This window comes from Mus caroli, unplaced genomic scaffold (assembly GCF_978045245.1).
Source record: "Mus caroli unplaced genomic scaffold, Mus_caroli_1 scaffold_13, whole genome shotgun sequence".
Taxonomy (NCBI): domain Eukaryota; kingdom Metazoa; phylum Chordata; class Mammalia; order Rodentia; family Muridae; genus Mus; species Mus caroli.
Window position 1 is genome coordinate 21,992,517 of NW_028227268.1, and position 16,171 is coordinate 22,008,687.

Here is a 16,171-nt window from a genome sequence, read left to right on the forward strand (position 1 = left end):
ATGTGGAGAAGGGAAGAAGAACCAGGAGGAGAAGGGATGCGATGGAATGGAAGGTAGAGGTAGAGGTAGAGAGAAGGGTAGATGGGGTGGGGGAATAGGCAGTGGGAAGAGGGAGAATAGGACGAATAGGTAATGGCAGGAGGGGGAGGGAAGAAGATGCATACAGATGGACAGGTGGGCTTTCACAATGGGACTCCTCCATCTTGCACGATGTTTATGTTCCTGGCAACTCCACATACAAGGACTTTCTATGGGGAAACTGAGGTCAAAGCCACAAGGATAGGGAGTGTGAGATAGATGGTGGCCCAGGCTTGCCTCATTGGCAAGATACTGTTGTTTCCACTGCACTGTCCCAGAGGCTCAGTGGGGAGGACTCCATCTCAGAGGTAGTGGAATTGGAGCCACATGCAGAGCTGATCCAGACACAGGGGTAAGGCCTGCTTTGAACTCTGATGGGAAGGTTTGCTTAGGGATTTGTGGATCCAGGCAGAGGATGGCCCAGATAGGTGTAACCTTCAGGAAGAGCAAGCAGATGCCTATAATCCTAGAACTTTGATGTCTGAAGCAGGAGAATCATGAACTAAAGGTCAGCTACAAGAGTTACACCCCCACAACAAAACAAAATCAAATTAAGCCAAGCCACCCTGAGCTAAGTCATGTCAAACTAAATCTAAAAGAATGCACTCATTAAAAAACAGGGTCCCAGCATCTCCCTGAAGCTGCCTATCCAACTTTGCCTAGCCCATCCTCCACCTAGCTCAAGCCCTGGGACTTGGGGTTTCCATTCCAACCCAGACTGGTGATGTCAATGTGCCCACGGCAAAGCTGGGAGAAAAGACATCAGATTGGGTCCGGGCCTAGGATCACACTGAGACCAGGTCCTGGGTGTTTCTTGTAGAGACAGGCAGGGATGTAGACGGAGATTTAGAACCACTGAGAAGCAAGGAGAGTGATCAGACTCTCCTTGAGCCTTGAACTGATGGTGTCCTGTGTGTTAGGCTTGCAGAAATGCTGTTAACATTTAGCTCTACCTACTTAATTGTCTATTTTAATTAACATGTGCCGCACCATCTATTTAAATATTTACCTTACTCATTTTGGTAAACTAGCTCACCGTTCATCCCAACAGGCATTATTTGTAGAGGGAATCCTACATTACTACAGGAAAAAGAGGAAAGGAAAAATCAGTTGTCACTCATAGAAGCCAATGAAACAGACATGTCTAAATAGATGTTTCTTTCTGAAGGATCTGAGTCCAAGGTGGGCTTAGTTTTGTTGGCTAGGATGATTGACAGGTGGGGAGGTTGCTAAGGACTGAATAGGATGATTGACAGGTGGGGAGGCTGCTAAGGACTGGCTGAGATGACTGACAGTTGTGGAGGCTGCTAAGAACTGGTTGGGATGATTGACAGCTATAGAGGCTGCTAAGGAGATGGAGGTTTCTTTCCTTAAGAGTCAGGAGACTGAAAAAAAATAGAAAGGAAATGCTTTTCTTACTGTGCAATTAGTATTTTTGTTGATGTTTTGACAGGATCTTGCTATGTATCCCAGGCTGGTCTCCAACTTGTAATTCTACTGCTGTAGGTCCTGTACTGCTCCAGCACTGTTCTTGAGCATAGTCTCCATGCATCTCCCACACACTACTCTTTATAACACCTACCACCCGGAGACCCTCTTTCACACCCTTGCTAGGAAGAGACTTGTACCCCTCAGCCACACCTCCAACGCTTCAGGCCCTTCTCTACCCTTGTGGCCTTTCTCCCTACCTCAGTTCTCTTCTAGCCCCAAGCATCTGTCTGAAATGGCTTTCTCTTTCATTCTTATTGTGATCTTACTTGGACCAGGCATGGGGTCTAGGCCCTGGGGCATGTGCAAGATAAACAGGGACAGGCTTAGAGGAGTCATTGTTGAAGACAGTGAGGGAAAGAGTCCTTTCTTCAGTGGGGGTGGTGCAACTGGTGGTAGAGGCCCTAAGACGCAGGATAAGAGGTCAAAACTGGACAAAGGACAAGTGGAAATTCAGTAGGGGAGCATTCAGGAAGAGAAGGTGCACAGGTTTGCCAATAGTGAGTAGGATAGAGATTTATATAAAGGGACATTTCAGTGGGAGGGGACTGCAGGAATTTGAGGGTTGTTTAGGGAACATTATGTGTGTGTGTGTATCACATATATCAAAGATATATAATATATATCACACACATATATATCATATGTATCACCGATAACACATCATATATAACATAACACACATATATCATACATATCACATACATATATCATTTATATGACATGTATTACATATATCATATAACATATCATATTTAACACATTACATATATACATCATATATATCACACATATATCATATATAACATATATCATATTTAACACATCACACATATACATATATATCACACACATATCATATATAACATATATACCACATATATGTGGCATATATATCACATATACCATATATACACATACACACACACACACACACACGAGAACAGAGCAGTCAGAGCAGAGACATAATTAGACGGGTCATCTCAGGGATAGCTCAAGAGGTCAGTGGGTATAAAGACACTACACAAACCTGGAGACCTGGGTCCTCAGATCCTCAGAACTGGAGTGAATGTGAGAGAAGAACACCTTCTCTGTAAAGTCACCTCCTGTCTTTACTTGTGTGCTGTGGCAGGTGTACCCTCATCGTGAACATGTGCACTCACTCACCAATTAATTAATTAATGATTTAAAAATTTAAAACAAGGTCAAGGGGTATAGGAGGGACAAGGAGAGCTATTAGAAGCTGACATCCCAGAGCCAAGGGAGGGCAGTGGAGTTGGGGGACTTAAGTAGTTGAGTGATAAGAAACATTCTTGTCTTTCTTGAGCCTCTTTCATGCCTCTTTTCTTGGGATGGGCAAACTGGCTTTATTTTATTTTATTTTATTTTATCTATTTTTTGGTTGAGGAGAGGACAGAGGCACAGCATGAGAAAGCAAGTAGTCACACAGCCAGGGAGCACAGACTCTTGATTGTGCCCAGGTGATCTGGCAGCAGAGCCCATAGCCTCCTTACCTTTCTCTTTTGGCATTGGTGACCAGAATAAGTGTGGGGCTCTAGCAGGGGCAAGGATGTCACATCATGGTACCTTGCTACCTCCAGGGCTAAATATAAAACAGGCACGCAAACAAGTATCAATTCTGTGATACTTTGGGACTCTGCAAAAGAATCAGGAAAGAGGTTAAGGAGATGGCTCAGTGGTTAGGATGCTTGCCATGAAGGACAAGGACCCCAGTTTGATCCCCAGAACCTATGTATAAAGCTGGGCAGAGCGGTGTAATCCCACACAGTGCACTGTAAGGCAGAATGCTGGGAAGGCGGAGGCAGGAGGATCCCTGAGGCTTGTTGGCCACGTCTTGAAGCATCAGTAAGCTCCAAGATTAGTGAGAGACCCTGTGAAGAGTGACAAAGGAAGTACACACATGTATATGACCAACACACATACACACATACATGCTTATACACACATACACACACACATGGGCACACACATGTATGCATCTGCACACACATAAACATACACACACACATGCACATAGACATATGCATACACACGTACATACACATGCACACACATACCCACATTCACAAACATACCCACATGCACAAACATACACATAACAGACACACGCATGCACGCATGCATGGGTCAGACAGGCCCATTATGTTCCTGCTATAGGCATCTGTATTTATTAGGCTTGTTTTTTTCCCACAGTCTTCCGTGTGACTTCTATATGCTGCTCTGGAACCCCGAAGGATGCATAGCTGTGCATCTACCTCCATCTTTTGGCCATATAGCACTGTCTCAGCAAACTGGCATGTCCTGAGAGCACAGCCCTGTCTCTCCTGTCAGCCTAAAGGACGTGACAACTGAGTTTCCCATCTGATGGGGGCATCACTAGTGCAGGTTCTGACTTTCTGTTTACCCTGGAAGCTCCCTGTGGGCAGGGGCTGCACTTTCCCTAGCCTTCACGTAACTTCCAGGCTCCTATCTCAGCCCACAGTGACCACCAGGTACAGGCAGGGCAGGGTGAGTTTAGAGAGTGACAACCAATGGTGAGGGAGTTTTGGTCTTAGGTATTGAGAGGTCTGAGTCTCAGGTTTGTTGTCAAGGTCAGCCAGACACCAGACTGTAGGATATAGGTCAGCCCCTCAGCAGCAGGGCTGATTTATGGTGCCCTTGACAGCCTAATATCTTCAAATTACCTCACACAATGGAGAAAGGCTGGGCTGCTGACGGGCAGTCACCAAGGGACGCAGAGCCTGGGGCTTCTCTGCTGCTCCCATATCCTAGACCTTTTCTGAGTCTATGGGGGGAAGCTGGCACAGAGTGAGGACACACCCAGGCGTGCCACCTTCAGCAGGGGGTATAAGTAGGCAGCTCCGGGGGTGGCTCAGTACCCAGCAACCCTGAGACCGCTTCCTGGCTACATCCTCTGGCAGGCAGCACCATGAGTTGCAGACAGATCTCCTCATCTTTCTGGAGCAGCAGCAGCAGCTGTGGTGGAGGAGGAGGAGGCAGAGGGGGCAGCGGAGGCAGCATGCGGTCTTCTTTCAGTCGCTCCTCCAGGGCTGGTGGAGGAGGAGGCCGCTTTAGCTCTTCCAGTGGCATTGGTGGGGGTGGCTTTTCGGCTTGTGGCGGTGGAGGTGGTGGCAGTTTTGGCTCTAGCTACGGTGGAGGGTATGGAGGGGGTTTTAGTACAGGGAGTTACAGCGGTATGTTTGGTGGAGGTTCTGGAGGTGGCTTTGGAGGTGGCTTTGGTGGTGGCTCTGGAGGTGGCTTTGGTGGTGGCTCTGGAGGTGGCTTTGGTGGTGGCTCTGGAGGTGGCTTTGGTGGTGGCTCTGGAGGTGGTGAAGGCAGTATTCTGAACACCAATGAGAAAATCGTCATGCAGAACCTCAATTCCCGTCTGGCCTCTTACATGGAGAAAGTACTAGAACTGGAGGAGAGCAACACTACCATGGAGAAGCAGATCCAGGACTGGTATTCAAAGAGGGGGCCCAAAGTCTTCCAGAAGGACAACACTCATTACTATGACACCATCGAAGACCTGAAGGACAGAGTATGTATGAGAGTCAAATCTCTGTCTTTGTCACTCTCTTTCTTTCTTCCTCCTTCCCTCCATCCCTCCCTTCTTGCTTCCCTCCCCTTCTCAACCTCTCTCACAGAAAGGTGAGATTCTAGAGTCCAAGCAAAGACATATCAGAAAATCATCTTTTAGAAACTACACTTCCATCAGAAGCAAACTTGCGTTTGGTTTCTAAGGTCTTAGAGGCTTGGCTTTCTGCTATTTCATTCTGAGTTTGGCCATAGCAGGGAGGAAGCCTGGATTAATACCAGCAAGGCTAGGACCTAACTGGAGCTTTCTTTTGACCTGGTTTCAGTTCAGTCTTATTCTTCCTGTCCCATTTCTCTTGGGCTGGTCACTTAATCTTCTCAGGTATTTAGAACTCAGATGTACAGGGTGGTTGATCAAGTGATAGAGAGACTCTCTGGTTGTGAGGTTGATACCCATCCACCCATCTATCCACCCACCCACCCACCCACCCATCCATCTGCCTGGAATCTTCTTATTTATCCGCTAACGTAAGTGGACGGCTACCCTCTGTGTTGCACTGACTAGTCACAGTGATATCCCACATTCAGATTCCACTATAAAGGAGTCCACAGTTGGGTTCCTTACTGTTCTCACTCATTCCTCCTGCTTTTACACCTTTGTATTTCTGAATGTGCTGTTTCTCCAACTGCAGATTCCTTCCACCCATTTACTCACATGCAGTCTTAGCCACCCTTTAGGACCTAGTTCAATTGTCATCTCCTTTCCAAGGCCTTTCCCGGTTTCCCAGGATAGCCAAAGCAACCTTTCCTTTTCATGATTCTCATGAAATGGTTTGGACTTTGAGGTCAATGGTGGGCTCCTTGGGATTTGTCTTAGACCCTACACCGCCTTTGCAGCAGATGTTGAAATATTTGTCGAATGAGTGAAGACGACACTGGGCACATCTGCTGAAGGCTGTGTGGGTGTCGTGCAGCATACAAGCTGATGGAAAACTCTTGCTTCCTGAACACCTCTGCTGGCTACATCTGGTCTCCTCCTCTCTCTGAGGTTGGTCATGCCAAGGGAGCATGGCCTGTTTAGGCAAACTTGTCTTTCAGATTGTGGATCTCACGGTGAGGAACAACAAAACTCTCGTGGACATCGACAATACTCGCATGACTATGGATGACTTCAGAGTTAAGTGAGTCCTTTCCCCCTTCCTTTTCCTTATTGTCATCCCATCTCCCACCCAATTTTCAGAGCTCTGGAGGTCCTAGTAGGATTTGGTGCCCTCTTGATCACTCTGTACCCATAACTTGCCTACAGGCTTGAGATGGAGCAGAGCCTGCGCCAAGGGGTGGAAGGTGATATTAATGGCTTGAAGAAGGTGTTGGATGATCTGGTTATGGCGAAATCTGATCTGGAGATACTGCTTGACAGTTTGGAGGACGAGAAGAATGCCCTTAAGAAGAACCACAAGGAGGTAGGCTATTGTTATTGTGGCTTGTTGGGTACAGGGAGGAATAGAAGGGCAGAGATCGTAGGGGGCACTGTGGATCCTGGGCTGAGAGAGCCCTCTTCTTCACTCTTGAAGGGGACACTCCCAGCTCCTCACAGGTGGCATGCAATGGCAGCTGTGCTTTGATTTCACAACGATGTTCCTCTTTTGCATTCTGAGTGGACTTGGTGGGAAAGGGTTGAAAGATGGCAAGAGGGGTCCCACTTCTAACCTCATGCCCTCTTCCTCCTTGCAGGAGATGAGCCAGCTGACAGGCCAGAATGATGGAGATGTTAATGTGGAGATAAATGTTGCTCCTAGCACAGATCTCACCCAGGTCCTCAATGACATGCGTGAGGAATACGAACAGCTCATTTCTAAGAACCGCCAGGACATTGAACAACACTATGAGTCCAAGGTGAGCAGAGTGGGCTTCCTATTCAGTTTTCTAACCCACCTTTCAGGTATCCTTCCACTCCTCATCTCCTTCGTCATCCTTCTGCCTCTTCATCTCTCAGCATAGCTCTATCTATCCTTTCATCCTCCAACGGATGCTGTGTACTCTTCTTCATTCCCCACAGAGACACAACTGTGGAGTGGTACCAGTTTTAGGCGAAGAGCTAAGATCTCAGAGGTGAGCCAAATAAGATGGCCACTCTTGAGGCATGCATAGTTTATTAGTGTATGTTGTCCAGAGAGTGGGCAACTCACTATAATCCTGTGTGATGTAAGACTCTAGTAGAGACATCTAGTATCTTCTGCGGTACACTGAGTTCCATGCTTGTTCCCTTCTTCCCTGGTCTCCAAAGCTTGGAACAGAGAATGATAGATAAAGGCATGCCATTCTGCATGTGAATAAGAAACCAATACTAGAAAGGGGATTAGGGACATAGAATGAAGGGCCTTGAAACCTTACTGAAAGGGAATATGGTGTCTGGAGAACTGGTCAACCTGGTCAGTGGGACCCAGAATTCAGTAGTATATCCTTGGCTTGGTCTAAGCCTTGGTTTTAAAGGTGAAGAGCCTGGTGAGTGAGGCACAGTCTTTCCCACAGATGTTCTTGGCTGTGTCTGTCCCTAACTGAGCCTTTGGTTTGCAGATGACCCAGATTGAGCAGCAAATGACCAATAGTGGCCAAGAGATGGAGAGCAACATGAAGCAAGTGTCCCAGCTCCAGCACACTGTCCAAGAACTGAATGTGGAGCTGCAGACTCAGCTTACCACGGTGGGTTGTCCTGCTCCAGATTCATTACCAGGGCAGGGCACAGAAACAACCTTTAGGAGGGACAAGGAATGGAACATCCCTCCTAAAGTTTCCTTTCGCTTCTTAGAAATCAGCCCTGGAGAAGGCTTTGGAAGACACAAAGAACCGCTACTGTGGCCAGCTGCAGCAGATCCAGGAACAGATCAGCCAGTTGGAGGCCCAGCTTGCTGAGATCCGGGCAGAAACTGAATGCCAGAGTCAGGAATACAGCATTCTGCTCAGCATCAAGACACGGCTGGAGAAAGAAATTGAGACTTACCGGGAGCTCCTTGAAGGCGGCCAGCAAGACTTGTAGGTTCTCAGGAGTCTGTAGATTCTACAGTGTAGATCTCAGAGGAGTCCCTGTAGGCTTCTGTTACCAATTCTAGCCTTCTTGAATAGAAGCATCTAGAAAAGTATGCAAGGGTCTGATGGACTGAGGATTTCATCCCTATGGGTGTTTTTTTTTTGGGGGGGGGGGCTCTTGAGGCTTTTGAGCTTTGGAAAGGAGAATGGTAACACTGAAAGGGGATACCTTCTGCTCCAGGGAGAGGAAGGCACCCTTCCCTCCCAGATGGGATGCCTCAGTTCACACTTAAGTCTTAATTCTGTCCAGGTTCATCTTTGTATATATATCTGTGTGTTTCCCTTTATCCTCAGTGAATCTTCTGGAGCTGGACAAATTGGCTTTGGAAGTGGCAAAGGAAGACAAAGAGGAAGTGGTGGCAGCTATGGAGGAGGAAGTGGTGGCAGCTATGGAGGAGGAAGTGGTGGCAGCTATGGAGGAGGAAGTGGTGGCAGCTATGGAGGAGGAAGTGGTGGCAGCTATGGAGGAGGAAGTGGTGGCAGCTATGGAGGAGGAAGTGGTGGCAGCTATGGAGGAGGAAGTGGTGGCAGCTATGGAGGAGGAAGTGGAGGGAGCTATGGAGGAGGAAGTGGGGGCAGCCATGGTGGAAAAAGTGGAGGCAGCCATGGAGGAGGAAGTGGGGGCAGCTATGGTGGAGGAAGTGGGGGCAGCCATGGAGGAGGAAGTGGGGGCAGCTATGGTGGAGGAAGTGGGGGCAGCCATGGTGGAAAAAGTGGAGGTAGTTATGGAGGAGGAAGCAGCTCTGGGGGAGGAAGTGGAGGCAGCTATGGAGGAGGAAGTGGGGGCAGCCATGGTGGAAAAAGTGGGGGTAGCCATGGAGGAGGAAGTGGTGGCAGCTATGGAGGAGGAAGTGGGGGCAGCCATGGTGGAAAAAGTGGAGGTAGCTATGGAGGAGGAAGCAGTTCTGGGGGAGGAAGTGGAGGCAGCTATGGAGGAGGAAGCGGGGGTAGCTATGGTGGAGGAAATAGAAGGCCATCTCAATCCCAGTCCTCCTCAAAGTCTGCCGACTGCGATGATGATTCACAAGGTAAGGAATTACTGAATCCTCAGCCTCGTGAATGCGAGGCAACTCTCCTTTTCTGTGTATCTTTGGATATCTTGGCAGGACTGCGTGTTCTGAATGGAATGGATTTCTAGGAGAGTCTTTAGAGTCATACGTATAGATCCACACATGGTTCCAAATTGACCGTTAGATGAAATTAGATCTGCACATGATCTGAGTCTCAGTGATTAGAGGAGATGGACTGAAAAACCGAACTGTCATGTACATTTCTATTGTAGCCCATAGGTAGGTTTTACTTATGGAAAACCAAGTTCAGAAGGAGTAAATTGTTTCCTCATGATCATGTAGTTTCCAAATGACGGGCTCAGCCCTGTGGGGCGCCATGGCCAGTGCCTTCAGCCTTCATTAGGATGGGAGGCTCAGATCAGTAACAACACAGGGAAAAGAGACACAGGGGTCTTAGTCAGTGGTTAGTTAGTGCAACCGGTGCACAGTACAACTGTGGAAAGGAGGATGTGTCTCGGGTGCCGTCACCTGCCTCTGAGAAGGACTCATGCAAGGGAGGTGGTCTCTACACCATGAAATAATCTTTATTTACAAATTGAACTTAATGTGGTAAAAATTAAGTATCTGGGTTGGAGAGATGCTCAGCTGTTAAGGGCACTTGTTGCTTTTGTAGAGGACCTGGGTTCAGTTCTCAGTGCCCATTGTGATTTGCAACCATCCATAACTCCAGTTCCAGGGGATCCCATGCCCTTTTCTGATGTCTAAGAGCACCAGACACATATATCCAGTGCACCTATATACACAGAGGCAGAAAATACCCATGTAAATAAATAAATAAAGCCACTGACCTCTAAGCTATGGTTTCATTTTTTAAAAAAATTCAATATGAAGTTATAGTAAGTGGCAGGATAACAGCGCTGCAATGGGCAGCTTAGGGAATCCTTTTAGAATCAGGAAACTGTTCACTTACAAGGTATCTTATGTATTTTGAATGTCCAGTTGCTCTGTAGGGCATCTGGTGTGAATCTAGGAATGAGGTTGGTGCTATCTTTGTCTGGGTAGCCAAAGAATTTACTGACAATGCTGTGGGGTGGTGAAGGGTCTGGTCCACGGGCTCTCTCCAAACTCACGGTTGTTACAGGAGAGATGGGTGAACTGGGTGGGGCCAGAGGCTTCGTGATTACAGTGCTCTGATCTCAGGTTCCTCCAGCTCTATGAGGTCCAGGTTTCTTGTCCCCAGTTTCTTCTTCAAGTCACTGCCCAGAGTCTCTTTTCTTACTGTTCTCTCCTTTCTGCCCTGCCACAGAGCACAAGATGCGATACTAGAACCCTGATTCACTTTCTCCACCGGACCCCAGCTGAGACTGTCCCGGGAGGGCAGAAGCTACATGAAGCATCCTTACTGCATCCTGACATCAAGACAAGCTGGCCACAAGCTGGGGTAGCCGTTTGGAACTGGATGGAGTTGGCACTGTGCCTCTGGACATCTCTTGGCTCTGTTCCTTGCTGGGGAGGCTTCAGGGCTGGGGAGAATGTGATTCTTCTTTGTGTCCTGGGGGTGGCCCCACTCCCTTCCTTGTCCTGACTTCCTAGTAAAGCTTTCCTATTGCAAATTAAACTTGGATTCTGAGGTGTTTGTACCGTGAGATGAAGTAGCGTGATGCTTCATGTTGGTTGTGAACTTGACTGAGTTGCAACTCTCTTGGGAGATGGTAATGTTCGTCTGGGCGTGTCTGTGAGCTTATCTCCAGAGATGAATTAACTAACGGCATAAAGATCCATGTTGAATATGGGTGACACCTTGTAGGCTGAGCCCATGGACCAAATTAACAAAAAGGGAGATGGCCAACTGTCCCATGACAGTCTGTCTGTCCCCTGACCATACCTTTATGCCATGATTTGAGCTACTACATGCTCCCTAAATCTTTTCCTCTTTTATGCTTCCTTTTCTTTGTTTTTTAACCATAGATTCATGAATTGTTTTTATTTATGTGTATATGTGTGTGTGTGAGAGAGAGATTGCATAAGTTTATGTGTACCATGTGCCTGCAGGTACCTGTGGAGACCAGAGGGTATCAGAGTCTCTGGAACTGGAATTGGTAGTGGTGGATAGCCACCTGATACAGGTGTTGAGAACTGAATTGAGACCTGGTGCTGAAGTAGAAAGCATCCCTAACCACTGGGCCATCTCTCCAGACCCCTGTTCGCATGTTGTCCTCCTGGAGATTAAACCTATATTGCTCCTGCTAACCAAACACTCTACCACTGAGCCACACTCCCAGCTCTCCGGAGTCCAGGAAGGCCTTGAACTTGTGACCTTGCTTCAGTGTCCCGAGTAGCTGGGATTTACAGGCTCGGGGAGACTGACCTTAAGTTCCTTATATTAGGCCTTAACAGAGAGGTTCAGAGAGAGCTAACTGAATTGATTTTTGAAAAGAGTTGGTTAATTTTTCTGTCACTTAACTTGTGTTAAGAGTAAAGCAACGCAGCCGGGCAGTGGTGGCCCACGCCTTTAATCCCAGCACTTGGGAGTCAAAGGCAGGCAGGGTTTCTGAGTTCGAGGCCAGCCTGGTCTACACAATGAGTTCCAGACAGTCAGAGATACACGGAGAAACCCTGTTTTGCAAAACGAAACAAAACCAATACAAAAAGCAAGCAAGCAAAGAACAACAACAAACGGAAAAGAAGAAACAATAAAGCGACTCACCGTGAAGTTCTTTAATGCTTTAAATGATCATTTATTTGTCCTGTGTGGTGGTTTGAACAGGAATGGCTCCCACAGACTCATGGGTTTGAATTTTTGGCCCATAAGGAGTGGCACTATTAGGAGGTGTGGCCTTGCCGGAGTAGGTGTGGTCTTGTCAGAGTAGGTGTGGCCTTGTCAGAGTAGGTGTGGCCTTGTCAGAGTAGGTGTGGCCTTGTCAGAGTAGGTGTGGCCTTGTTGGAGGAAGTATGTTACCGTGGAGGTGGGCTTTGAGGTCTCAGATGCTCAAGCCCAAGCTCGGTGGCTCACAGTTACTTCCTGTTGCCCGCTGGATGTAGGACTCTTAGCTCCTTCCCCAGCACCATGTCTGCCTGCGCACTGACATGCCTCCCACCATGATGATAATGGACTAAACCTCTGAAACTGTGAGCCAGCTCCAGTTAAATGTTTTAACTTCGTAAAAGTCACTTTAGTCCTGTTCTTTTCACAGCAATAGAGACCCTAACTAAGACGCCTTGTGATTTTGCAGTTGGCGATTTAGACAGAACACTTTTATTTTCTCTATGCATCTGTGGCTAGCTGCAAGGGCTAGGCAGTTCTTCCTCTGGGATTCCCTGGGAGCTGGCTGGGGTGGTGAGGACAAATGTGTGATGCTCACCTTCCAGTCAGCTACCGTGAGCCAGTGTCCCAACGCAAGTGGCAGCTACACAAGGTCCTTTGAGGAACAGTCTCTTGGCCTTCATGGTGTTGGCCAAAGTCAGTCACAACCTAATCTAGATTTGAGAGCAGGGGCAACAGACTCCTCTTGAGGCCAAGAGCTAGAGAGTCAGACGGTGAAAGGTACGGGTGTATAAGGAGCGGTAATGGAGTCCATATTGGGCAAGCCATCTACTGTGCTCCATGAGGAAGTCACGGGATGACTATGGAGTGAAACAAGAAAAAAAATGGTGCTGCTTGTGCAATGGAAGATTTCACAGAGAGCGAAATGTAGGCATAAGCAGGGTGCTCCAGGGAAGCATGAAGAGCATCCTGTGGGAGTCATCAAGCACTCTGATTGGACTGACGGGCAAAGTTCCTTCATAAACTAGGGACAGCCCTCCTCTCTAGGCACTTCTTCAGGGACCATGGCTGCACATCAAGCCACTTGTGATAGACATTAAAGACATTAAATGGACTTTAAATGACTCCCAAAGGCTTTTGGGTTGAAGACGACCCCTAGATAACCTTGTTTGGCTTAGGAACCTGGGACAGGGGACTGAGGTGCATATTTTACACACTAAAGCAGACCTGGCCTTTAGGTTTTCCCAGCATTCCTCTGTCCCTACCTGGCATACACTGCACCCAACCCTGAGCTTTCCAGCCCAGGGGCCGAGCTGCCCTTCCCCCACAGGCTCTTCCCTATGTAATCCAGACATTTTGGCTTCTCTCTCTCTCTCTCTCTCTCTCTCTCTCTCTCTCTCTCTCTCTCTCTCTCTCTCTCTCTCATCTCTCATCTCTCCTTCTCCCCTCCTCTTCTTTCTCCCCCCCCTCCTCCTGTTATCTCTCTTTGTTCCACTCTCTTTGTCCCATGGCTACTTCCCTGGCCTCCTTTCTCGGGGCCAGTGAACTCACCCAGCTTGAATTGGCTCATTTCATTGGCGGAGAAATAACCTATCAAACCTCACTTTTGGGAGGTAGTGGAGACTTTGGAAGGTGGGGTGTACAAGAAGAAAGCTAGGCCATTGAACTGCATGTCTTTGAAGGGAATTATTCGTACCCCGATCTCTCTTCTCCTTCTGCTGTCTCACCACCTTTAGGTGAGCACTTTCCTCCACTCTGCTCTTTGCATAGTTTACTGTCCACAGGGTCACGGGCCCAGGGCCAAGCTGCCAGAGACTAGCTAGAATCCCTGGGCCAAAGCCAGTATTTTCTCCTTTGGAGTTGTCTCAGGTCCTTTGCATAGTGATGGGACCTAATATATCATCTAAAAGCTTGAATGTCTGTCCAAGCTTTTAAAAAATATTTATATGTTTGTTTGTATGTGCGTATACATGAACTCGAGCGTGCATGTGGAAGCCAGAGGAAAACCTTGGATGTTATCCTTAGGAACACTGTCCACATGCTCTGAGACTGGTAGCCTGCCACCCACAGAGCAGGCTAGCATGTATAGCCCACAAGCCCCAGGGTGATGGAAGTGGCGGAAATCCTGAAGGACTGGGTGAATGTGTGTCGTTGGCATGGGCATGACTGTGTCAAGGACCCTGGTCTCAGACCCAGAGGAGAAGGGCAAAGCCTCTTTCCTCCCACCTCCACAGAGGTGAGGCTCTGAGGAAAATGGCAGCGCCATCTGGTCCATGCGAAGGATTGTGTTTCTGGAAAATGTCCACCATATGTTCTCCTCCTTGATGTTTACAACCTGCAGAGTGCTCCCCTGCAGGCAGTGCTCCCCTGCAGATGACAGTGCTCCTGCTGCGTTTAGCCAAACCTTTCTTTCCTTCCTCTAGTGGCTATAACAGAAACCCTGGCTCCTTTTAACTTTGTGTAACTACTCTGCCCCTTCAACTGGATGCCATGACCCTGCCTCCCTGTTCAAGTCAATTGTGTCAGGCCTGCCTTATTCAAGGGAATCTTGAATAGACATTGTGTTAAATGGATGCCTAAGATGATATCTCCATGACCCTTGGCCTTGGGTACCCATACTTTCTTCTGTTTAAACATGAGCTTCTGGGGTGCCTATAGATGCATGTATTTGAATACTTAGTCATCAGGAAATGGCACTACTCAAGAAGGATGAGATAGGGTCTTGTTGGAGTAGGTGTGGCCTTGTTGGAGTAGGTGTGGCCTTGTTGGAGTAGGTGTGGCCTTGTTGGAGGAGGAAGTGTGTCACTGGGGGTGGGCTGTGAGGTTTCAAAAGCTCATGCCAGGTCCAGTCTCTTTCTCTGTCTGTCTGTCTGTCTGTCAGTCTGTCAGTCTGCCTGCCTGTCTGCCTATGGTCAGGATGTAGCTCCCAGCTACTGTTCTATCTAGTGCCTGCTTGTAGAGATAATCTCTTGTGTACTATGTAAGAGCATTCACCTGTCAATAAAAAAGCCTTTGGCCAATGAGATGAGGCAGAATTAGAAGGTGGGCCATCTGGTAGAGAGGGAGAGAGAGAGAGAGAGAGAGAGAGAGAGAGAGAGAGAGAGAGATAGTTTTGGGGAATAGATGTGGGAGATTCTCTCTGGGAACTCTGGAGGAAGACAGGTGCATAAAAGCTGAGGTAACAGGCCACATGGCATGCTAAGATGGGAATAACAGGCTAATTCAGTTATGGGCCAGTCAGTTCCATGGCCAAAGCTTTTGGCCAAGGTGCTTGTAATTATATTTAAGTCTCAGAGTCTTTATTCCTGGAGGAGCGTCATGTGAGGAAAAGCACACAGCTTACAGAAAACTCCATACTACATCTGCTGGCACGCCGCCATACTCCCCACCATGATGATAATGGACTAAACCTCTGAAACTGTAAGCCAGCCCCAGTTAACTGCTTTCTTTTGTAAGAGCTGCCACAGTCCTGGTGTCTCTTCACGGGACTAGAACACGGAGACAGGAACCAAGCATTCACTTTTACCATCCCGTTCTCTGTTTCCTGGCTGTGGATGTCACATGACCAGCAGTTTCCCGCTCCCACTGTTTTGACTTCCTCTTGCACTGTGAGTGAAAATGAACCTTCTCGCCCTTCTGTTTCTCTTGCCAGAGCATTTAATCAGAACGAGAGGAAAAGAAATGAAGACAGCCCATTTCTTTCCTACCCAGCCCCCATACTGCATAGGAAATTCACAGAGGCAGGTACAGATGGAGGTATGCCTTTGTCCCGTGGAAGGAGAGCTTGTGCAATTTGACACAGGCTGTATCACATCACTGGGAGAGGGGCTAGTGAAAGGGAACAGGACACTGTTGGGTAGGCACAGAAGCTCAGAAAGATCCAATATCTTGGGATCTATGGAAGTGGGAGGAGAGTGATGTCTTTTGTACGTGTGACACCTGGCAAAACTGAGCAAGGTGTTTGGAGTCCTTACCCAGTGTTCCACCTCAGCTTTCTAAAGATACCCCATAACCATTCCTATATATTTCTTTTCCTTCTATTATCTCACAGGGGCTCATGTAGTCCAGGCTGGCTTCTAACTTGCTCTGAGCAGAGGGTGACCTTGAACTTCGAATTCTTCTGCTCTCACCTTCAAAATGCTGGGATAACAGGTGGGTGCTACCACACCCAGGTGCCTGTGCTGCA

General features: G+C 47.9%; 1 protein-coding gene across 1 annotated transcript; it reads left to right on the plus strand.

The window, feature by feature from the left end:
* The first annotated feature begins 4,516 nt into the window (after positions 1–4,516).
* Krt9 (keratin 9) lies at positions 4,517–10,547 on the plus strand. Its single transcript, XM_021178038.2, has 9 exons — positions 4,517–4,805; positions 4,842–5,128; positions 6,223–6,305; positions 6,431–6,587; positions 6,859–7,020; positions 7,702–7,827; positions 7,934–8,157; positions 8,506–9,239; positions 10,528–10,547. Exons 1-9 carry the CDS (start codon positions 4,517–4,519, stop codon positions 10,545–10,547), a joined length of 2,082 nt encoding a protein of 693 aa, XP_021033697.2.
* Positions 10,548–16,171: the final 5,624 nt, after the last annotated feature.

Coding starts and splice junctions, on each gene's coding strand:
- Krt9 (XM_021178038.2), top strand. CDS start 4,517: ATGAGTTGCAGACAGATCTCCTCATCTTTCTGGAGCAGCAGCAGCAGC. Junction 6,588..6,858: donor TTAAGAAGAACCACAAGGAG/GTAGGCTATTGT, acceptor TCCTCCTTGCAG/GAGATGAGCCAGCTGACAGG. Junction 8,158..8,505: donor GAAGGCGGCCAGCAAGACTT/GTAGGTTCTCAG, acceptor CTTTATCCTCAG/TGAATCTTCTGGAGCTGGAC.